The 23,866-nt window shown below is 40.8% G+C and overlaps 1 protein-coding gene across 1 annotated transcript in view; it reads right to left on the bottom strand.

The window, feature by feature from the left end:
- The window catches only part of LOC309410442 (bMERB domain-containing protein 1), a gene marked incomplete at its 3' end in the record, with an annotated part of 52,041 nt that extends 37,664 nt beyond the window's left edge, over positions 1 to 14,377 (bottom strand). The window contains exon 1 of the mRNA XM_082006825.1: positions 14,203 to 14,377. Coding sequence (XP_081862951.1) covers positions 14,203 to 14,308 — 106 coding nt within the window. The 5' untranslated portion in view covers positions 14,309 to 14,377. The remainder of the gene's footprint in view (positions 1 to 14,202) is intronic.
- Positions 14,378 to 23,866: the final 9,489 nt, after the last annotated feature.

The raw sequence follows: 23,866 nt of genomic DNA on the forward strand, positions 1-23,866 counted from the left end.
TGGCCATGCCAGTTCCTCACCACTCCCCACCTGCCTGTTTTAGGGAAAATATAGGCCCCTAATTTGCTGTGCTTTATTCATAAGCAGCTTAGACCCAAGATTTGAGCAGCTTTCGGATGGAAATGGAGCAGCTTACTTTCTAGAACAAACAGCTGTTTCTTATCACAGTTACTGCTATATCACATATCACAGCCTTAGAGAAGATTTTCTTAATTATATACCCTTCCTGGGAATGTGTCCCATTTAAAATGCTGCCCAGAGAAATTCTCAATAACAAGGTAGTATGTGACCTCATCCCCTCACACCGGGAAATGAAAGAGAATTCTCCCTGTTTTGCAAAAATCAATGTGTGTGATACAAATACTTGCTGCAAAGTTAGAGGTCTGTTACATGAGAAGCCAGCGTTCTTATGAGAGAGGTCTTAGAAAAACTTAACTGTTTTTTTTCACCTGAGTCCAGAATCTGATCTCAGTACATCTCCACATTACAAAGCTTGAGGCCTAGGTCTTTGACATATGCTGAACAAACACATCTCTGGGAATCAGCCACCACAAAACCAACAGACGAGACTCACTGTGTTTCTTAAATAGAAATTCCCTATATGAATTAAACATAAGCTCAAAAAGAGCTAGAAACAGATCTGTCATTCTGTAAAATACTGGGATGCCACCAACATGAAATTTGTTGTTTTTAAAAATGAATTAAGCTAAATTGCTTCCTTTTTTCTTCCTCTTTCCCCCTCAGGTAATCTTTCCTATTCAATTTTTTGGCTTTACAATGAGATTTTCCTATTTCATTAGGTGTTTATATCTCCCCTGTTGCAACCAGCAAAGAAAATAATATTGACTCTATTCAGGAAGTGTTATCAGATAGACTGAATAGACAAAACACGCAATATAACCTGTCTCAGTTCATATGTGTTGCTATTAGCAGACTAATAATACATCTTACAGAAGTGTGTCTTGAGTAAATTCTACAGGATTAAGTAATGAATTTACCTTTTGTTTACAAAATCTCATTTTTAATGGGAAATTATTTGTAAGACAAAAAGGGTAAGTTCCTTTTATTTATTTTCTTAGAAGTCACTATGCAAAGTTAATCATCTCCTGGATTAAGTCTTTGGTAATGAGTCTCATTTTTACTGACCTTTTTTCTGAATTGATTATCTCTGACCTAATTTGTGTTGGTGGAGACTTTGGTATAAACTAATACTCAAGTATTGCTGTAAACAGTTCATGCTATCTTATTTGCATCTGTTTCCACAATTTTCAGCTCATTTGCAATATTGATCCATTTAGAAAGATACAGATCTCAAAATTACCATCTTCGCATGCTGCCTGTTTCTTTATTTGACTCACCAGCAAACACCTATCTCATCCCAGTTAACATCTGATAAAGCCCTGGTTTTGCCCACAGAATTGTCATTGCTATCGAGTCTTCTTCCATATCATACAGAAAACTATCCCTAGTGTTTGCAGAAGTGCACTTTCCATAGTACCCAGAAGCTGCTAAGAATTCTGATCATCTGTTCTAGTAGACGTAAAATAGTTTCTAGCTGGGATACTTTGCCTTTCTACCACTCCAGAATAAGGAAGCCTGAGGAAATTATTAAAAGGATATTCTATGAGAAGGGGTTCTGTTTCCTTCTCCTTGTATATTTTACTTCTGTGAAGGGCAGTGGATGGCCTCCTTTTAAATACACAAATGATCTGACTTCTAAGAAATGTCTTTTCTCCCTTGTGCAGAGTGAATGAACGCATGCTACAATGCCAATGTTTTCTTTGGTGTAAATACCTGTATACATGGAGGACTCACAGAAGGAGAGAATTTTTTCTGCAACTCAGTGGTGTAACACCTTCCCAGCATGCAAATAGTTACATTAGATTTACTTGGTTATGACTAGCCACACAATACTAAAACAATGACATTAAGTGCTATGATTTTCCTCACTATAAGAAATTATTATGGAGGTATTTTTTATCCAGACCATTCTACATAAAAGGTAAACACAAAATTTCTTAACAATTACCGAGAAAAAAATTCACATCAGCAATTATGAAATCACTGCAGCAAAATAAAACTGGAAAGATGCTTGAAATAATGCTTTGCCTGGCTAAGGTTCCTGTTGGAACAGCTCTCGTACATGCTCTTTATCAGCCTGAAGTTTCAGCACCCTTGCATTTTACCTCTTCTAAACAGACACAACTTGAACTACACAAGCTCAGAGTGCTTTATAGGCATTAGGTGTGGTCTGTCCAGTCCTCAAATCACTGCAGTTTTGCATATGCAAACCCAAGAGTAGGAGTGCTGTGGTTTGAGTCATAGTTTTATTTTCTTTGAATGAACATACTTAGGAGATGAGGCAGAGAGAGCTGCAGTAAAGAGAGGAGGAATCAAGGAGAGTAGATGAATTAAGCTCAGTCATTCATTCTAGCACACCATGTCTGTATATCAAAGACAAGAATTGAACGTAGTGGAAAATGTTGCTGGAGCCAGTACAAGAGCTCTGGCATCCATCTTCAGAACCCTACGGTAATATATGGAAATAATTTCATAAAATGTAGCCAAGCCTTGAAATAGGCCTTAATATTACCCTCCTCCCCCAATTATTGTCCTAGTACCACTGTTATATCTCTACTGAACACTTTGTTCACTTTATAAATACAGAAATAAAATGATCATGCTGGTGACCTCCAGGTACCTGAGCGCTTCTCACACCACAAGCACCAGTCCCTTTGTCCTCTCTCTAGTGCCTCAGAGACATAGAAAAAAAAATCCAGAAATCAAACTGCATTAGCTACCTATTTCCACAGGTCTGATTTGTGAAAACAGGGGCTATCTTTTCTAGTATCTCTCTGATTATCTTGAAGCTAGTGCAAAAGAGACAGGAGTTGCTAGTATCTATAGTACCTAGCTCTCGGTATCTGTTCTATAATGCCTTTACACCAGGGTACAGGACAGAGGTACAGGAGAACAGACTCTGACTGCTTAAAATAATATTTTTCAAAATAAATCTGTGTGAGATGAAAACTTCATTTACATTCAAATAAATCATGATGCTGACAATGTAGTTACTGTTAGTTTTTTGCATATTCCTTTCACCTTTTCCAGTCATGTTATGAATTGAAAATACAACCTTATGTACTTTAAACAGCAGTTTGTCCTTCAGAGAATGGGGAGAATATGCAGCTATATGCAGCCTGGTGGGAAAGTTTGCACAGTGTATATGATCTGACAGCTGTTCCTATAAGAAAATGGATCCACAAAGAGACACAAAAAATGAGGGAAAATTGCCTTTGAAGGTCTGACCCAAAAGACCTCATTGTCGGTTTTATTCAGTGGCACTGGGTTAAACCTCTAGCTGCAAGAAGCTATTTTAGTCTGGCTCAGGAAGATTGCCAGGAGTCAGGAAGACTCAAGAAGGAGTTTCTGTGCCCAACACTGCCACAGCCCTGCATGAGATTCAGCACTATAAGAAGGCCGTAAATAGAAACTGGTACCTTCCCTAGTGTGGAGCTCCCACTGACATCAATGCACATTCCCATCTGGAGCAAGACTGGGTTTAAGCCACACTCCAAGGAAAGCAATTCATGCTTCATCAAGTCATCTTATGTGATGGAGAATTAAAAAGCAGTATTAAGAAACAGACATTACTTGTTCATTTACTTCTGTCTCATTTTGCTCAGTGGTCAAAGGAAACAGCTTGTGTTTTCCATTTTATTCCTCACTAGAGTCATATTCTGATCCTGTAAGACTAACACAAAGCTTCAGCATTTAAGTTTCAAATGCTGTAACAGTGCCAGCTACAGCTAATGTTCAGGTTTTTAAAGCTTATTTTAAAAAATTAAAAGACTTTTTCTATCTTCATTACTTTTTTTGTTTCAGAAAAAAAAAGTCAACAACATATTCAGTGTCAAAAGCCTTGCAATGCTTCTTTAGGAATATATGGTTTTATGGTGTCTCCTATGAGCATGAATTAATAAAGAGCAGCATTTGCTGTGAGTGAAATAATAGTAAAATGGCCACTGATATTTCTAAATTTCACATCTTTATAATATTGTCCTTTGAAATTACCCAATTGCATACCACAAAGCTTGTTTCTCTCCCTCTCTCCCGCCTCTGTGACGTGATTCTCTAATAACGCAGTTTTCTAACAGTGCTTTAAACATCTTCCCAGTAGCTGGTAGATAATTTTAGGCAATGTTAAAACCATTGAATAAATACTATAGACATATGAGTCCAACCCAGTAAAGGCCAAAGTGATACTGGTATGGAGAATTGCTTCAGACAGTAAAGAAATTGGTTCACATAACAGATTCCCACTCCAGCAAGTAATTAAATATTGAGAAGATGCTCCTCAGAAGCCAAGAAAAAAGGTGTTTCACATTTCATAGGAGAAAAGACTAGTAATTTCCCAGGGGGATGAATGTTGCCATTGCTAAGGCCATGGGCATACAATGTGTAGAGTCCGACAAGCATAGTGGAAGGCCAGTCAGCAGACAATTGTACTGGGATCTTGTTCTCCAGCGTATGAGGCACACAGTACTTTCAGGGAGCCACATGCAAAAGCTGTGCCGTTCCTTAAAGATGAAATTGCCAGAGACAGTAGAGCCAAAACCAGCTCATTCTTTCTCAGTGTATGCTCAGATGAAACAGCACAGGGCTCCATCTCTTCAACTCACACAAAATAATGATGACAATTGGCAAACAAACCTGTTTTGCACTTGCCTTTCATCTGTGGATGTGGAGTCATTCTCTAGCAACCTCTGTTTTCACCAAGTTAATTGCTTTTGTATACATTTGATTCATTTTTCTTTAAATATGCTAATATTTTCTTCCTCACAACTGGCATTGGGCTGATGTGAGGCTCAGCTGACTGCCCCCCCGGAGGTCTCAGAGGTGAGAAATGAAGGCAGTTCACAGAGTCTCAATTTGTATCACTGAGACAAACGGATAGCTGGCTGTCACCTTCTCTTCGTATGAGAGAAAGAAATTTTGTAATCACAGGATGTTTCACACCTTACCAAGGCAGAGACAAATGGATCTTGATTTTACTGGCTTTCAAAACTCCATGGCTGTGCCCTCTACTATTGCATCCCACACTCTGTGCTACAGACAAGCATCAGGCTGAAGGAAAATGTCTCTGTCTTAGAGGCTGCCAAACTGCTTCAGTCCCCTCCCAGGCACAGTGCCCAGAGGAAGTTACATGAGAATCCATGGTGGAAGATGAGAAGAGACAAACTACAGATTGGATAAGGAGAGCGGGGGCACAAATGCATAACTAAATTTCTGTTACTTTCTCTTCCGTGAAACAGGATAGTTTGGGGAACAGCTACTCACCATAGGGGCTCCAATGTATTACCTAATGATTCACTGCTCAGAGACAAGAAGATTGATATGGCATTAACCCCTGCCAGTGCAAACAGTTCTCCAGGGAACGAATGCGCATCGCTACTCGCCGAGGCTCTGCAGGATGTGCCCAGTGAGAAGTGAGGGCAGAGAGACCACTCACAGGACAGCCTGACACAGATCCCCAGGGGAATCCTCACGGAACAGACACAGCCCCCAAATTCCCTCACCAGAGTTTTCTAAAGAGAATCGAGGTGAACAGGGCTCCAGGAGACAAAGGCACAGAGCCCAGTCCAGTTTTGCTTTTACTGAAATCAGTGAGGAAATTTCCATTGATGGCAATGAAGTCAGGACTGCGTTTTCTATTTGTTTAACTAAGAAAGTGTCAGTCAGGCTTCTTCGTCATTTCCCAGGGAGGTCAGATCACTGTCTTGCTCATTTAGCTTCAATACCTTTATTCTAAAACTTACTTTGGGCTCATGTACTGAAAGGCTGTTAGTAGTAGAACTGACCGTTGATTCCTTTTCTGGTTTTGGAGTTGTTTCCTCCAAGAGATGAACAAAATCATTAAACCACTTTATCATGAGTCTTTGGATATAATTTTATCAGTGTACAAAAACCAAATGTGTCTGTACAAAACCTCTTAAATGCCTAATCAGTAAAAGTTTGGGTGGGGGAAGGATTCAAGGCAATAAAAAGATCCTTAAACACTGCTGATATTCTTATAATAACAAATTACCTCTTGCGTTTTGGTAGTGCTTGCAATCATTAGACTTTTGCAATGAGCAGCTTGTCTCCTGAAAATCATTCATCCTCATTTATGACAAATTCTCTTAAAATTATTTTCTCAAATATTTTGCCCTTTATGAACTGACAAAATGTTGATAATTCATGTTTCGTTGCTGATCCTGAAGGGCAACTAACATAATTATCCAAGTGTGCTCCTACTGATTTCTCATAGTTTGCCTTCCAAGCATACATTTTTCAACCCTGAAATTTGAATGCATTTATACTACGCCTTTTATGTAGTTAGACAAGAGAACATGTTTCATGGAAATAAACTAACATTATTTATTGAGTCTCTGGGACTATTTTACTAAGTAAGACTTCTATGAAAATGGAACATATTCAGCTACAGAGGTAAAGCATTTTGGGATTCAGGATTACAGAGTGCTAAGTTCCAAACTTTCTTGTGCTCAGTAACTACAAGAAAACTCTATAAACTTCACGCATGATACACGGTAGTTTGCAGCACATGCCCAATCCTGAATGTAGGTTTTTAATCCTGTTTTATAACGCACCCTTGAGACAGACAGACACACATTCTCACAAGTGGTTACTCTGATAAAAACATGCTATGCAACTAAGGGATCAATTATCAAACATAGTAAAAAAAAATTTACACAGACTGAGTCCATAATCCCACAGGCTACCAGCAGTAGGGATGATGTGTGTAGTTCAAAGTGTCCTACTTTCCAGCTCTAATGCATTTTTTTTTCTGTAAAATATCTTTAGAGGAAATAGGAAAATTCATGAGCAACAGTCCCAAATATGGCACTTTAGCCTCATCTATAACTTTTCTAACAATTATTGGCACTGGTTTGAATATAAACACTGCGTTACTCATTAAGTGTTCATTTCCTGCCTGGCACACACAGTTGGGTACAGAGATTTTGGAAGTCATTAACCCTCTGATTCCTGAGTATCTCAGCCAAGAGAAATGTCTGCTGACATATGCGAGTAGAGGTGCAGCAGTAATAATCTGATCCATAATAACCAACATGTTTTTTGCAAGGTAGCCCCTATACAGAATTAGCCAGACTCCTGCTACACTCAGCCCCTTTGGCTTTGATTAGATTGAGGGGGGTTTGGTGGTTGTTTTTCTCATTTGCCTTTGTTTTTGTAGGACAGGTTAGACTTTGTGGGATACAAAGTATTGTCAAGAGACAATTATGTTCAGAACCACAGGACAAGTTAAGGAGTAATATTAGTTACACTTTTTGTTGAGAAACCTCAGACACACATAGCCCATAGCTAGACAGAAAAGCAAAGGAAGAGCAAAAGTCATGAAATATGGCAGGGAGACTATGGGGGCAAGGGTAACCCATTAACTGATTTTATTTCTGTCACCAGATAGGAAAGTATATTTCCATGGGGGTCTGTGCTACAGAGGTCTGTGGACTTGGAAGACCAACATGGAGTATCACCTGGAAGAAGCTGCTCTAAGGGTCAGTTCCTCCCATTGCTGACCAATATTTTAGCAGAAATGCACTCTGAGGCACTAAAATATTTCCAGTTCTCCTTTTTCCTTCTTCCTCTGTCTCAGCAGCTGCCTGGAGCACCCAGCTGTGGGAGGAGGAATTAGAAAAACGAGACAATGAGTAAATAGTATAAACTGGATTAGTCTGACTCTATGAAATGTTCTCCTGGCTCTTTGTGAAGTAAAACAAAACCAAGATACACCCTTCCTTTATGAGCTATAGGTGATGCAGAAATGACCTGGTAGAGATTATTAAGTGGTAGGTTCTGTATTTAAGAAGTATTTTGCAGAAGGAGGAGGATCAGGATGTAGTACATGTAAAAGTGGGTAATGAAAATGCAGATAAAATGTATGTGCTGGCCAAAATCACCAGTGACTTGTAGAAACACTAAGCTGTGTAGCAGAATTTTAGAGCCATCTGATTGCCATTGAAGCAGGTGAGTTTTACAACTGTTTTGTAGAAAACAGCCTCAATCCTTTCTGATTTTCAGTGTGGGAGTTCTGTCTTGGTTTCACAGATCAGACACAGGCTGCTTTTCCTCTTGAACTACTACATAAGTCTGTTAACATTAATTATTATGAATAAGATAAAAATTTAGAACTGGCATAATCTTTTGAATCAGTTGTCTGTTGATTACAATATTTTGTCAAATATTTTCTAAAAAGGTGTGGGGTTCACTAGTAGTGTTTTATTGTCACATTTTAATTTCTTGGTCACTCTCTTTTCAAAATGTTTACAGTTTGCTTTCTTATTAAATGGAGACATGGGAAGAATATGAACTACATTCTCTATTTGAAGCCTGTCTTCAGACCTTCATAAAGCCAGCAGACTTGCTGCTTCTATAAAAAGGAATGTAATTGTGTATATCCTTCAGCCAGTTTCTTTCCCACCTATCTTAATAGATGGTCCGAATAAGCCTAATCTGTATTTATTTTCCATTTTATTGCCTGTAATAGATACAATTAACAATTTAGGGGAATTTACAGTAACACAAGGGCATCACTGTGAAAGAATAGCAGTGGTAGTTGGGCTATATAAATTCTGTTTGTGCCTGTGAAATGTCTTCCCCCTCCCTTTTTCTCCTTTTTTTTTTCTTTTTTAAATCAGAGTGGAGACATGATGAGACTGGGGGACAGTATCACGACAGCATGATAGGCAGGACCATACTGCATTCCTGACTGTCTGGAGAGGTGTTACAGTAGAGAGTTTTTATGCAAAGCACTGAAGTGGGTTTGTGGATGCCTGTGCAGTATGTAAGGTATTACAGAAGAAGGCCCAAAGGTGTACGTTTGAATATTTAACTACCAGATGGTAGAAACAGCTATAATTGATGCAGATTTGAATTTAACTGTGGGTAGTGCGGAGTAAACTTCAGCCCCTTGTCAGTCCCAACTCATGCTGAGAACTCCTGAATTCCGAGCATTGCTCTGTAGTTTCTGACTTGGCAGCCCTGAGCACCATTGCAACTTTCTGATCACATTTCCTTCCCTGTCTTGTGAGACTTGTCAAGTCACAGACACAAGTCACCTTTTACACTTGTGAAGCAATACAGGAGGAATAAGAATGAGGACATTCAGTTGTAGCCCTCACCAAGTACCAGGGCTGCATCCACCTTTGTTAAAGTCTAAGTAAGTTTGATTTTCTACAGTTGCTTGGGACCAATCCAGCATGAATACACAGGAGTGCACTGATGTCTCACAGGAACCAACATACTACCCCGTCTGTTTGTACTAGATATATAGCAGGCTATTAAGTCTCCAAATGTTATAAAACTGACACAAAAATTCAAGAATGAATTGGCATTTACCTACTATTTGTCTAATACATCACAGCATATGATTAATACAAACCTATCCTAACTACTCGTCAGTGACCAGAATGACAGATAGATGTCACAGAACACTAGCTGTGCAAGACAAATGTGTTACTCTGTTGCTACTTGATTGATTTTTTTTTAATATTGCAACAGAAATATTTCAAATTATTATAAAATGTTATTAAGAAACATTAAAACATCATGAGCTAGATCCCATTCTAAGATGCAGACATTCTATTCTGTTAGTGAAATCAGGCCTCAAAGGTGACACAAGCAGTTCCCAGTAGCTTAGATACAGCAGTGCTCATAACGAGGGTATAAATGCCTTTTCTTCATTATTTGTTCACCAATGAGAAAAGATGACCTGGCTACAGGACCACTATCTATATTATTGCAATCTATGGTCATTTTCTTTTTAGCTTTTCAAGTTTGGCAAGCTGAAAGACCATCTCTGTGCATAATAGCACTTCTAAACTAAACTGGTCTTGAACCAAAAATGTTCCAGATAGATATAAGCCATCCACCTTCCCATGCTGCCAAGAAATGCAAATGCAAAATATTAAATAGTGCATATTTTCAGTGTTTGAACCACTTTCAGCATTCAGCAGCACAGCATATAAACACATACAAGAGTCTGTTTCTGGCTAACAAGCTTAGAAAGGTTTTCAAGGTAAACTAGCGGAATATGGTGAAATTAGCTTTCACATGTGTCAGCCCAGGATTTCTGTGAACCTGGGAACAGTACTATCTCTCTGCTGTTGGAACAAATCAGAGCAATCTCAGAACTAGATAAAATCACCCCACTAGTGCTGTTCTGGAGTGCGCTGCCATCGCACAGTACCCTGCCTGGACATAATCTGTGATAAAACATTCACAGCATGAAGGGAGAGCAAGTAAAGCTGGCTACGAAGGCTTCATGCTACTACTGAGTCTCACGTTGGGAATCTCCAGCTTCCTCTTCAGTGCTGGCCTGTAATAGTGCCCCTTTCCCCTAATCTCCACTTCATATTCAACAGTCGAAACAGTGGACCTCTGCAATATAGGAGTGTTGCAGCTTACCTCCAGTGCTGAGTTACCATTGAAATGAAAACATAAGCAAATTTCATGGTGCACTAAATTGCATCAAGACATAGCCTTCGCCGTTTTCTGGCATTTCTGCTTCCTTATACTGACTGAAGCTGGGGCATTCACCATGAATTTTGCATTTAGTTCCAGACCTCATACAAACTGAAAGAGTAAGGAAAAGATAGCAGAAATTTATCTAAGAAGTGCAATGTTCAAAAGGATGGTGAAAAACTGCTTTGTTTCTTTGTGGCTATTTCCCTGGTGTGGCATGCAGTTATTTAATCAGGGCATTATGAGCCCCTGCCGACAGCAAGACAGATGATTCTAAATGAAGCTGTGCATTTGGTAATGAGGACCGACCAAAATGCTCAAGTGCTCTGCTTCAGAGCAGACTCCCCAAGACTATATTGTAAAGATCATTTACTGAGAAGGCTGTAACCACATTATTATTATACAAGCCTGACAATTTATAAACCTGAATGTGTTTTACATGCATGCACTAAAAAATGCATGAGTTGCTCTGTACATGGTAAACCATCATTTTTAATGTTGAAAATTCCCTCCTGTATGTGAAGAGAAAGGCTTCAGTGTCTTGTTAGAGGCACCTTTAAACAATCTGCTTCATATTTTGTATGCAAACACACTGGAGATCATTACACCCTCAGCTTGTAGGGCATTAATCCTTAGCTACTGAACCAGCCTAACTCCACTGATAATCTGGCTGAAAGAGGTCATTGTCAAATAGCAATGTGCAGGATGTTACGTTTCATTGCTATGAAGTAACTCATCTTTTGTTATAACCAATAACCAGCAATGCCTTCTGTACCAGAGATAGAGAAGTTAGCACAGAGCTCCCTTTCCATTTAACAAATGAAATAGAAACTACCTAACTTCCATGACATTCTTTCTGCAATGGACATAATCAGGATGTACATTCTCTTGTGATATGACTATACTCACATCAAAAGGCACTGAACAGGAAATGGCACTCCATTGTGCAGTGTTGTACAGATACACAAGTTGTACCTCCAAAGAGGTCCTGACTTAAGACACAACAAATTGTCAGAGTAAAAAGGGCAAATGTGTATGCGGTACTAGGCTGCTGCTTTTGTTAATTCTATGACTTAGCGTTTAATATTTAAAATAATATGGAAATACCAAAGGCTAATTGTTGACATTAGTAAAAAAGGGGATGATGCTTTTTCAGCTTCTTCCCAGACCTTCCAGAGACCACTGTCATTCTGCCATGCAATTTAGGACCTATGCTGTAAGGGAGCATTAATGTAAAGATCTATTTATTGTTAATCAATGCAAAAGTGTGACCAGAATCCAGTATTAGTATTAAAATAGGAAAGATATGGAGGGATGATCTAAAACAGCTACCATAAATAGCATTTTCCACAGTATTTTAATAAAGTTGAAGCCTATGAGCAAACAAAACAGATCAATTATTCAAATAGCAAAGTTGTAAAGTAGTAATTTTCTACCTTTCAAAGAACAGACCACAGCCTCTAGATTACTTCCTATTCTATATCTAAATTGTTATACACACGCAGAAAAATATCCTCATTAAAGTGAATCTAGTGTGTAGAAGGGAAGCTCAGCAGCAGAGCCAGGGTGCAGGCATCTGGACACTTGGCTCTAGTGCTGCCAAGAGCCCATTCTGGTATCTGGTCAAGCTGTGATTTGGGTGGAAGCTCAATGCTGAGCACATATTTTTGTGCAGACTGGGTCTCCCACTCAGACTCAGAGTTGCCCTCTGAGACAGATGATCTTTCGTCTAAAGCATGCAAGACATAACCTTTCTGTCACCTCAAGCTACCAGTTATTATTATTGTTACAAGTGCTGCACTGCACTGCACTGAGCTCCTGAGCTCTGGAACAAAACCAGACATAGGAGAATGGGAAAAGCACATGTCTGTATCATGCCAGAGAACCTGCAAAACTGCTTCATATGCCTGAGTCAACCAGCTCAGTCAACAGTGATTTCAATCTTCAACTCCATTTTAGAAAGTGTGGAGTTACTCAGTCCTGAACCTATGCCAGGCACCGCAACAAAACCAATTCTGCAGCTGAAGCATCAGAGTGGGAGAGTTACACCCCTGTCATCAGCATATGGTAGACAATAACATATGCATGAAAAACTGAAGCCAGAGGTGAAGTATGATTCCAGAACACAGCACTATTTGAAAAGTCTAAGCATAGCAAAAATGCCGGCTAAAATCTGCTACCAGGATGCTGCTACCTGGGATGTTAAAAGGCATCCAGATGATTCACCATGCGCATCAAAAGATGGATGGTGAATCCACCCATCCAAAAATGATCAGAGGGCTGGAACACCTCTCCTGTGGGGACAGGCTGAGTAAGCTGGGGTTGTTCAGCCTGGAGGAGAGAAGGCTCCAGAGAGACCTTATTGCAGCCTTCCAGTACTTAAAGGGGGCTTTTAAGGAACATGGGGACAGACTTTGTAGCAGGGCCTGTAGCAATAGGAGAAGGGGTAATGATTTTAAACGAAAAGACTAGATAGAAGGAAGAAATTTTTCACAATGAGAGTAGTGAAACACTGCCACGTGTTGCCCAGAGAGGTGGTAGATGCCCCATCCCTGGAAACATTCCAGGTCAGGTTGGACAGGGCTCTGAGCAATGTGATCGAGTTGAAGATGTCCCTGCTCGTTGCTGGGGGGTTGGACTAGATGGCCTTTAAAGGTACCTTCCAACCCAAACTATTCTATGATTCTATGAATGAAGAATATCAGCAGCCTCAGTATCAGCCTAGATGAAGGTGTCACAGCAGATGCACATAAAGCTTTTTTTTCCTGTGGCCTAATCAAACACTTGATGAAACTTAGAAAACATTTTTCTTTATACTACTGCAGAGCTTTTTGCGACAGTCTCTTCAAGATTTCTTGCCTCAGTGGTAACCTGGAAAATTAGAAGGGGTTTACAGACTTATTAAGTCGTAAGAAGAAGATAGTTCTGCCAATAAAAGAGTAATAACGGAGATCTTCTAGAAGACAAGGTCCCATGGATAACTTGAATTGGCAACTGTGTATCTCTTTAACTACTGTTCCCATCACGCATTGTAAAGGTTATGTCAATTGCTGCTTTCTGGAAAATTATTATTTCAAGAAAGCTCTTCCACCAGAGAGCATTTGTTGAGCTCATAAACACAGTGCAACCACTGAAGAAGTGAACTAAGTGCTGAATTCCTGTACCCTCTGCCTGAGATAACAAGGAGTAACGTGGTTGTCATCTGTGCTTTTCAAATGTGGAGCATGAAGACTACCGATATTTATGAAAAGCCATATATTAAATCCCACCTAATAAACGACGAGGGAGAGCTAACGTCCCTGTCATGCCCCCTCGACCACCCTCTCACCGCTTCACTTTGCCGAGCGAGCGAGCAACCCATTTCGCGAGGAAACACCGAAGTGCCCGGAGCCGCACCGGCACGGCTCCAGCCCTTTGATTCCCTGTCCCTCGACAGAGAAAAGCCGTTTGTCTCCGACACAGCGCCCTAGGGAAGCGCCAGCCTCAGAGGGCAAAATGGTCACACAAACCTGTGTCCCCGAGAAGCCCACGGTGCCTTCGCCCTGCTAACAGCAGCCCCCGCCGTGCACTCCCCGCCGGACCCGGGGCCGCGAGGACCACGCCGCAGCCGGCCGCCCCCCGCCGCTCGCGGCTGCGTTGGCCAGCCGGACCCGCACTCACTTCTCCCCAGCGCCTCCGCCTTCCACGCCGTCTCCTCCACTGCCCCGTAGCGCCTCATCGGTCTCTCGGCCTCCGCGCTGGCCGAGATGGACCTCCTCAGCTCCATGGCCGGGCCGAGCCGGGCGGCGCGGAGCTCCGCAGCTCACTCCATGCCAGGGGGGGCCACGGCCCGACTGCCGCGGAGAAGACGCGGACCTCACCGCTCCCCTGCGCGGAACGGGGGCCCGCGGGAGGGGGAAAGCGGCGCTGCGCACATGCTCAGTGCGGGGCTGGGGCGGGGGGAGGCAGGGACACAATGAGAGCCGTAACCCCCTGCGGGGGCCGTCACCCGGCACGTGCTGCACACACGCCCCGCCCGCCGGGCCTGCCAGGGCGGGTCGGCGTCCTCCCTCCCGCTCGGATGGGCAGACCGACCTCCGCAAGGGTGCTGCCACGCGGCGCGGAGCCGCTGCCCAGCTGGTTTCGTCCCTGCCCAGCACTGCACCTGCGGTGGGCGCTCCCATTGCATAGCCGAAGCGACTCGGGCAAGCCAGAGTTAGTAAATACGCTCACTGCCAGGGCACGGGAGGACTGTCCTTGTGGCCAGGGCAGCACTAAGCACATCTTCTGGCCTGAGCAGCTGGGGAATAATGATAAAATCCACAGCCACTCATGGTTTTTGCAGTCTAACACATCTCAGGTTGCTGTGCATGCAGCCTTCGGCTTTCCTGAAAGTCCTGCACTGAATGCAGTAACACATACTCCAGCATCATGTTGCCAAAAGCCAGAGGACAGCACCCAAACAAGTGATGGGATTTCGTATTTTTCATAACCATATGTATTTTTCATAAGCATGCAGCTTTGCTGCTTCTGCAGCCTGCTGGGATTAGAAGAGAAGGAAATGACTATGCAGAGAACACAAGAGTGATTATAATTATTGTTGTTATTATTTTTTTTCTTTTACTGTAGGGGAGGTTATATGGATAAAATCTCTGAACAGCATTTTACAGTCAGAGAGTACCTTTCCTAGTGAAATCCCATTGCACTTTACAGTGTGTGGTATCATTTCTGACATAAAGACAATGAAGCAGGAGTTAGGCAGGTTGTCCAGTGCCTCACTGCAAACCAGGTATTAGCACTCCTTGCCTGATGTATGAAGGGTCATGGGGTACTGGTAATGCTGAACGCATACTGGGTGCATGAAAGCTTGTTTGTTTGTCACCTATCTTTGCCTTCAAACTTTGTCTTGCCCTTCAATCATTAACGCTTCAGAAGTACTACCTCTATATTCAGGGATGTACTTACTAATTGGACTGACACACATTGCTGCTATGCTCATGAACAATTTTGTTTGGAGGGGTGCTTCACATGCTGGAGGAGAGAAAACCTCCACAAAGGGTTTTAAAATTGAAACACTGAAAATCTCTGTTATAATTTCTCTGCTTTTTCTGAGAATTGGAATGAGCTGACAAATTAAAATGAGTTGCGCAATGTTTTAGGAGGTCTTCAGGGCACTCTTGTCTTTTCTCTGTCAGATGTGCTCCTCAGGGATATGCCATGATTTGAGCACCAGACATGCTGGAAAAAGCTCTTGTTGACTGTACAATGCTCCATCCTCGCTGGCTTTGGCCTTTAGAGATGGAGCCCAAACAGAGCTGTGAGTCAAGCAGAAAAGCTGATGGCAGCACTCTGCACAGCTGATTTTGGGTGATAGTGCAGCTGCCTGCTGGGGTGGGCTGGACTGACTCACTTGTAGAAGTGAGGAACACAAGTGTAGGAGGAACATAAGAGCCCATCTGGGATCTGGATGAGATTTGGACTAAGAGAAACAGGCTGATTGGGGAGAAAGGCCAATTTTGGTGGATTTGAGGACTATTTAGCTTCAATCCATCCCTTCAAATTTTTTAGGTAATTATAATCCAAGTGGATTGTTTAGGAGATGGAGGAATGATCCTAGAAATCACTGAATATTTAAAGCTCTGTATTTGTTAGTATGGGAGAAAAACATCCACCAGTTAGAAACTTGGATACACAGACTTTACTTATGTAAAGCAAAGAGTGTGTAAGGTGATTTAAAACTAGAAAGTTTTCACCTGCCCATTTTGAAAAAGTCACAAAATCCAGTAAGGGCCCAGTCCTGCAGACTGTTAAACAGAAGAACAGGTATGTGGAAGCTGTCCCACTGAGTTCATTTGCACAAAAGTTTTTGCAAGACTAGGGCCTAAGTATGTACCAATTATTTTGCTGATGTTCTAAGGTTAGCATTTTTGCTATTGCAACTTTGGACCATTGTCACTGCTGCATTTGCAAGTGGAATTAAATTTCTCCCCTACTGATGATGCCCTTCAGTGCACCTCAGCAATATGTATGCATTCCTTTACTCACAAAGGTTGGTTTTTTTCTTCTGAAAGCACTGTTAAGGAAGAAAATATAAAAATTCAGGTCTCTTCTCACTACTCGTAAGATAATGCCTGGTCGAAAAAAAAAAGGTGCACTTTGTTCGTTCGGTCATTTCCCCTGACTGCTTTAGTTCCCATTTCTCAATTCAGTCCTGCCCTCAGGAGCTACAGCTGGTCAGCGGCAGTTGGCAAATCCACTCTCCTCTCTATTGTTCTTTGGCCTCCATTAGACATCACTGATGTCCCATGGCAGACACGACACTATAATAACAACGGGCACGCTTTACTCAGCAAAAATCCCTAAAGGCAGCATGGCTTGTAAATCTGCTGGGGAAAAACAGTCTTTGCTTTCATGGAGATTCTCAAGTGTTCTTAGATTTCTCAGCTTGAAGTTCTCAGAGCTCTCTTGCCTTTATGGGCACATCTAGTGTATCAAAAGGGTTTTCTAAAGCTGCTTAGAGGGTCTGGGGCAGGCTACAGTGATGGTAAAAGTCAGTGTCATCGTTCTTTGTCAGACAGTATAGTAATTCTAACACAAAAATAACAGAAAGTGTTAAAATTTTGCCCAGGTTTTTCATTGATTTACCATTATAATAAAACCCTGCAACTCAGTCAATTAAACAAAATGAAATGCACAGTTATTCCATTTTGTATGCATAAACATGCAGATCCATATTTAGAAGGGACAGAAGGGGCACTGTGCTCATATAAATTGACTGCTTGTGTAACACAGGTTGTGGGACTCCTACAACTCTGTCCTGTAATATCTTTTTAAATGCCAAGTCTTCTTTCAGAACATTTCTGTGTTGGAGGAGTTACCATAATTCCTTAATAATTGACATCATGGTTAATCTTATTTCCTGTGAAAATACCTCCTGTTGAATCTTCATCCCTCAAGTCTTACTGTTCTCTGTAGTTCCAGATTCTTAGAATTTCCCCAGTTACGCTTGGTACCCTGTGCAACCTCTGACCCTGCATCCCACAAGCTGTTTCAGCAACAATTTAGGAGCCTGGGGGGCTTCAGCCTCCACAGGTTCACACTACTGTGCTACAGCCTCCCTGCCACCTCCAGATCTCATCTGCCAGGCATATGCATGGCATGAAAATGTCCTGGCACAGGTGAAAAGCTGTGATAGACCATTAAAGGAAAATGCCTGTCTGTTGGCAAACCTGATAGTCAAACAGGTTTTAGAAGGCACACGCTTAGCTTCATGACACTTTCTCCCCTGCATGATACTATGCAGCAGAGTTGCTGTGGGATGAAGACAGAGGGCCACAATTATACTAAAGAATCTACACAAGCCCTTAACACAACAGGGTTGTTGTAGGGCACTATTCACATAAAATAATCCCTGCAATACTGGGTTTATCTGTGCTTGAAATTCAGCCAACTCATGAATTTTTCAGCGACCCAACTTCACCTGTGGCATGGGTAGAAATGAGAGTGTCATAACCTAGCACAGGGGTTGTCTGAGGCTGCTGCAGCCAGAATCCCTGCTACATACTGGTGTGCCACATGGCCAGGGTGAGCACTGTGGGTAAATGGACAAAGCTTCCCTCAGCATGGTGCTTACCAATGAATGAGGAACTATGCAGCTCTGTGGCTATGGCCATATCATGTGATACGGCAGTAGTGTGCCGTGCTGGGAGCTGTAGTGGTAAATCTGTGCCTTGTATTTCACCTTCTCCCAAATCATTATGACCAGTCTATATATACAGTTTTACATAGTGGGGGAAAATGGTTCTAATGTGTTAGTGTCCCTAGCCTGTGTCATAACACAATATGGGCCTGTCTGAATAAATGGGATCTTATTGTATTATGAATTCAAGTTATGCCAGAAAATCAGGTCTCTGTCATTCTAAGCGTATTTCTTACACATTTGTATTATCACTCTCCCTAAAAGATCTGTATTAGACCAGAGTAAATCTCATTTGCTTTTCAGAGAGCCATAATTAAATGTGATCTAATTAAAAATAGGGGAATGGGATAGCTAAAAATTCCAGGAAGATCCTTGATACAGAAAATACTTTCTTGCTGTAAGCTTCCACCTTCAATTTTGTGCCAGCATGAAAGAGTCCTCAGAAGCCTGGGCTCTGTCATTCTGCACTTGAAAGAGGATCTGCTGTTGCACAACCTGTGCAGAATGAGGGCCTGGATTCATAAACCAATGCATGTCCTTATTGCATTGTTCTCTTTTTTATGAATCCTAGCTTGTGTTTAGTTGGTGCCCTTTTTATACTTGTTTTTTTATTTAGAATTACAGTCTTTCCATATATTAACCATTCCTTTAGAAAGATTTTTTAGGCTAAAGTAACTTCATAAATAATTCACAGTAGTTGCAGAAAAGTTCCTAGGATGTTGGTCCTTTTCCACAGCTACCCTACATCTCTATCAGGATAGAAAAGTGCTTAGCTTAAAAGCAGTATGTACTGCAGGCAAGCAAGGCATTCTAATGAGCTTGTTAAAAGGCAAATGAGATGCCTCGAATGTAATGTCATGAGTCTGAGGTATGACAGTGATCCAAATCTTTGAGTGTTCATAAGTATTTCTACCCAAACACCTATTAAATGTCATCTTATAATATCTGCATATTGCTGCTTATGATTTGATTTGTGTGCAATAAATGTTAACTCGCAGCATTGGAGCTACAGCATCTGCCTGCCTCTCTCTTATCCAAATTTGGAGATCTGTCCTGTGAAGTTGAGCCTGATCTAGCAAATATTTAGATAACTCTAAGGAGGAAGAGTACTTAATTGCTTTCCTGTGTCAAATCAAGACAGAGCCTTGCAGGATTGAGTTCCTAAAAAACAGTCCAGGCTGGACATAGCTTGCTAAACATTTGGCCAGTTTAAAATAGGGTTTGGGTGAAACAGAACTGATAAATCAATGGCCCATGCTCAGCTATGCCAAGTTTTTAAGTATCTGTGTCTGACAATCATGTCTGTACCTGTACTGAGCCTATTTGCAAATGTTCCTGGGAGATGAGTAATAGAGATTACTAAAGCTGGCACATTTCCACTTATTAAGATTTATCTCAGCTATTTTCAGTATAGAAGGTAATAAAATACAGCACAAATTCAGGAGATGCAGTAGCAGAAAGGACAGGGGATATATGTCTCGTAGAAAGAATGGAAACAATCCGCACAGACCAATGGCTGTAGTTTTGACCATAACACAGATTTGAGAAACATGCTTTTCTAAACTCTTTTCCTTCCCATTTTATTTCTGTCTTAGTAAACTCTTTCTACATTCACTCTCCTTTTAAGGTACAAATTTTATAGAAAAAGCTGTTATAGCACCTGTCAGATATGTTACTAACACCACATGTAGTGAAGTTGTCCATGTAAGAGTCTTATTTTTTTGGCATTTGGAGCTAACTTCAGTGCTACAACTGCAGTAACTGTTGCGCAGGTGAGTCATTATTGTGCTGGTGGCTTTTGTATCAGTGATGGGTGGCCATAGCTACATAGAAAAACAGATGTTTGAGTTCAGTAAATTTACATGTCGAGATAAATTGGTCTGGGCCATTTTAGGAGACTTGCAAACAGAGCGGACTGCAAGTAATATTTCAGTGTGTATGTGGGCATGTGCATTTTAAAGTAATAAACATAGTGTAAAATTTGCAAACAGCAGCATGCATCCCCAAGCACAGCTCTCTTAGCGCCTCAGCCTTACCCCATTCCACTTAGTACAAAATGTAAAGGTGACTTTCTGTAAGTGTTCCTTTTACCTACACAAGTTTGGATCTTACACAGATTGCTCAAAACTGCTTTACAAGCTGTGAGGCACACAAAAAGACTGCATCAGCATCCAGCTCATCCATGTTCCTATGCAGTGTACGTGCTCCACTATCCTTGCATCCTAATAGGCATGCCCATCACTTCTGTGGAGTGCTTTGCTACACCCTTCATTGAAATTGGAAGCTATAATGTCAAAGCCCTGAATTCTGAAAGGGTTTCTTTATGACTTGAGTTTCTCTCCAAATTTTTCCTTCAGTGATAGAGAACCTGTATTCCATTGTTTTTTCAACTCCTGCCCCAACACAGTAAGTAAAACACTGTATAGGTAATTGCCATATTATATCAGGTGTAATTACTATGAACACATAATAATTCATTACTGTATGATGACCATTCTGAGCTAGACGTTGAACTAATGCAAAGTCCTTCAGTGTCACTGGTGTAACATGGCAAATCAGCTGCAGCTAACAGTCTTGTTACATTTTGGTTATAAAAATATGTGATGCATGAAATGGAAGTAGCTGAACACTCTTAGTAGATAAGTAAAGGTGGTTTTTACTTCACAGAGAGATATAAGCAATGGTAAGATAAGAATACCACAAGGAACCAGGCTTTGAGAGGTAGGTTTCTCCAGGCCAGCACAGAGCAAGAGAAAGGAAAAGACTAGAGGTAGAAAAAGAACTCATCAAAAAGCTTGTATTTTCTTTTCTAAATATTTGTTCAATGAGAGGAAGGCTGCTTTCCTGACAAATCAAAGTAATAGTGTGAGGGTTTATTCTTACATACACACACTACATATTCTTACATACATACACTAAGTGCACATCTTACTTATAGTGAGATATTTATATACCAATTCCAGGCAAGAACGTTGTAACTTAATTTACCCTACCGCCAAATTATACCCTATTAAAGGACACAGAATTCAGAAGGAAGCTGACACTTCCTCCACAGATAAAAGATCTCATGTGGTGAACTTTGTGTGCATGGTTTGTGAGTCCATATGGCCCAGACACTGTATTTATTACAGCCATCTGAGCGCTTATGCATTTTACTTCTGTTGTAACTGGATAAAGTACAGTAACAGAACTGGAAAGAGCATATTCCCACTCTCCCTGTATCTCTGATGACTGAACTACCTATTAGGCTATATATTCATGCTCCCCTTGGTCTCTCTTTGATTTAATCAGTCTTGACAGTGTAAAATGGAGAAGGGTAACTGTGTCAAGATCCCATACTTAAGGTCTTCTGGTAGAAGGGACCATTTGCATAGGTGTCCCACGTTATATCACTTACAAAAACCATGAGTGTGCGCACACACTCTGACCTGCTGTCCTTTTTTCCCTGGTTGATTTACAGCCCCACTTTACAACTGGCTTTCCCTGAACATAGCAAACAAAAAGGTCCATTCTTCAGTTTCTGAAGTTCTCTTGTACACGATGCTACAGCAGAGCTGTCCTTGACAATGTCTTTTCCAAACATACTCCAAACCTCATTAGTCTTTTCTGGTGCTCAGACTTCTCTCAGCACAAATAACTGTAATTGTTACTAGCATTGCATAGAGGGGCATGATGCGTTTTACTATATTCTTTGCAATGAAGTCTGTTTTTCTATCTAGATAGATGGTGCAAGCCTTTTGGGCACTGCCACATTTAATTAACTGCAAAAAAATGGAAGGCAGTATTTGTTAGGGTGGGTGATGTTGAAGAGTATATGCAACACACAGATATGTAATCTGCATTCTTCGTTCTTGTTTAAAATGGATTACAGTAACTTTGATCATTGTGGACTTGCAATTGAATGTGAATTCTCAGTGCAACTTTGAAATTAAGGGAACACATACAGTCTTTGGCTGCTTAAACACAGGAATATTAAGCAGGAGGAAAAAATACTATGTGAGGCATATGTGAAACGATCACTGGGATTAATCTTTACACTGTTACTGTCTACATTTCAAATTAGGGGTTGCACAGCAAAAAAGGGTTTACAAAAGAGCCTGAAGAATGATTTAGCAAGTGGCTAACAGAGCTATATCTAACGTAGTTTATCCAAGAAATAAACAAAAGCTTTAGCAGTTTACCACTACACACATACAGAAGGCTTTGTCTGCTGTACCAGCTCTTAAAATCTTGTCAGAAAGGGGAGTAACAGTATCTTACTAGCATGTTAAAGCTAGAATGATTTAGATAGGTGGTAAAATTTCATAAAAATACATATATAATTTCTTAAAAGATGTAGAAGATCCTTCGTTCTTTGAAGTCTTTGGATACCTTTCTAGAAGATGGCACGAGTCTCAACATCACTGGTTTGATTCAGCAAAACCTCTTTGCTTTGCATTGTGCAAGGATTCAGACCAAATGATCTTTTTTGTCCCTGTTGGTCATGAAGTCTATGAAACAAAATTTTTCAACTTGAAACCTTTCCATAAAGCTTTCTCCTCATTCTAAATATACAAGAAACCACAGCAGGGAATGGAAGCGGTGTCTCTCCTCCAGTTGTGGAATACATTACTTCCTTCAGCCTCAGATCTTCTAAACCATTTCCTTCCCAAGAGTATCCCACACAAACTACACTGAGTGTAGTCCTTCAGTAAGGATCCCATTGCTGACTTCTGTTCTCTTTAAAAGTTTTTTGTATCTTTTCCTTACCCAAATTCCTCCGTTACTTCTGCAAATGTATTAATTATGTAAACAGATAATTATATCGAAGTTTTACCTCTTTTTAATAAAAGAGAAATTAAGTCCTCTGACCTCAGCATAAGGCTTTGAAGATGGGAGTTCTGTTCTGAATTTGTTCATAAGTGGCAGATGACAATGTATGTAACTAACCTTTAAAGGGAGTGAATAATCCCTGCTTATCTTTTACTCTGCTGCTGTGTTAAGGTCTGTGACATCAAATTGAGATTTTTGCTGCATGTGAACCATGAGGATCCCACAGGAACTTTGCATAAGACCTGGCTTTATTTATGTACACAGTAGTTAAAGACAGACAGAGCCAAAGAATAGCATTTAATGTTTATTAAGCCTTTGCAAAAACACAGACATTTTTCAGTCAACCTGAAATTCATTATTTTAGCCAAATCCAAGTATTTCTTGCACATTTCACTGGGTTGGCACTAGCAGTAGAGGCAGCAGCACGAGCAGAAAGCACTGGCACTTACAGCAAAGAATCAGAAGGCTGAGGCTGCATAGATTTCAAAGGTTGTGCTATACAGAGAACATATCAAATATGGTAACAAACTACAGGCAGTTTCACCTTCACTGCAGTATGAAACTGGTTATTTTATGCTGCGTTACTGGATGGTTGCCTCTGGTGTGAAAAAGACAGAGATCTTCTGGTGAATTTTCCAAGCCTACAAGGATGTATTTTGCATACTAGTAAGCACAGGAGGTTCATTTGTATAATAGATTTGCAGTAGAAAAATACATTTTGAAATTCTCATTTTATCAAATTCAGACTCTACGTCTCCAAAGCTACCCAGAATAACACAAAGATGGAACTGTACCTGATATAAATGTCTCTTCATCCCATTTGCTCTTAGAGAA

This window comes from Phaethon aethereus (assembly GCF_964289735.1).
Source record: "Phaethon aethereus genome assembly, chromosome: 15".
Taxonomy (NCBI): domain Eukaryota; kingdom Metazoa; phylum Chordata; class Aves; order Phaethontiformes; family Phaethontidae; genus Phaethon; species Phaethon aethereus.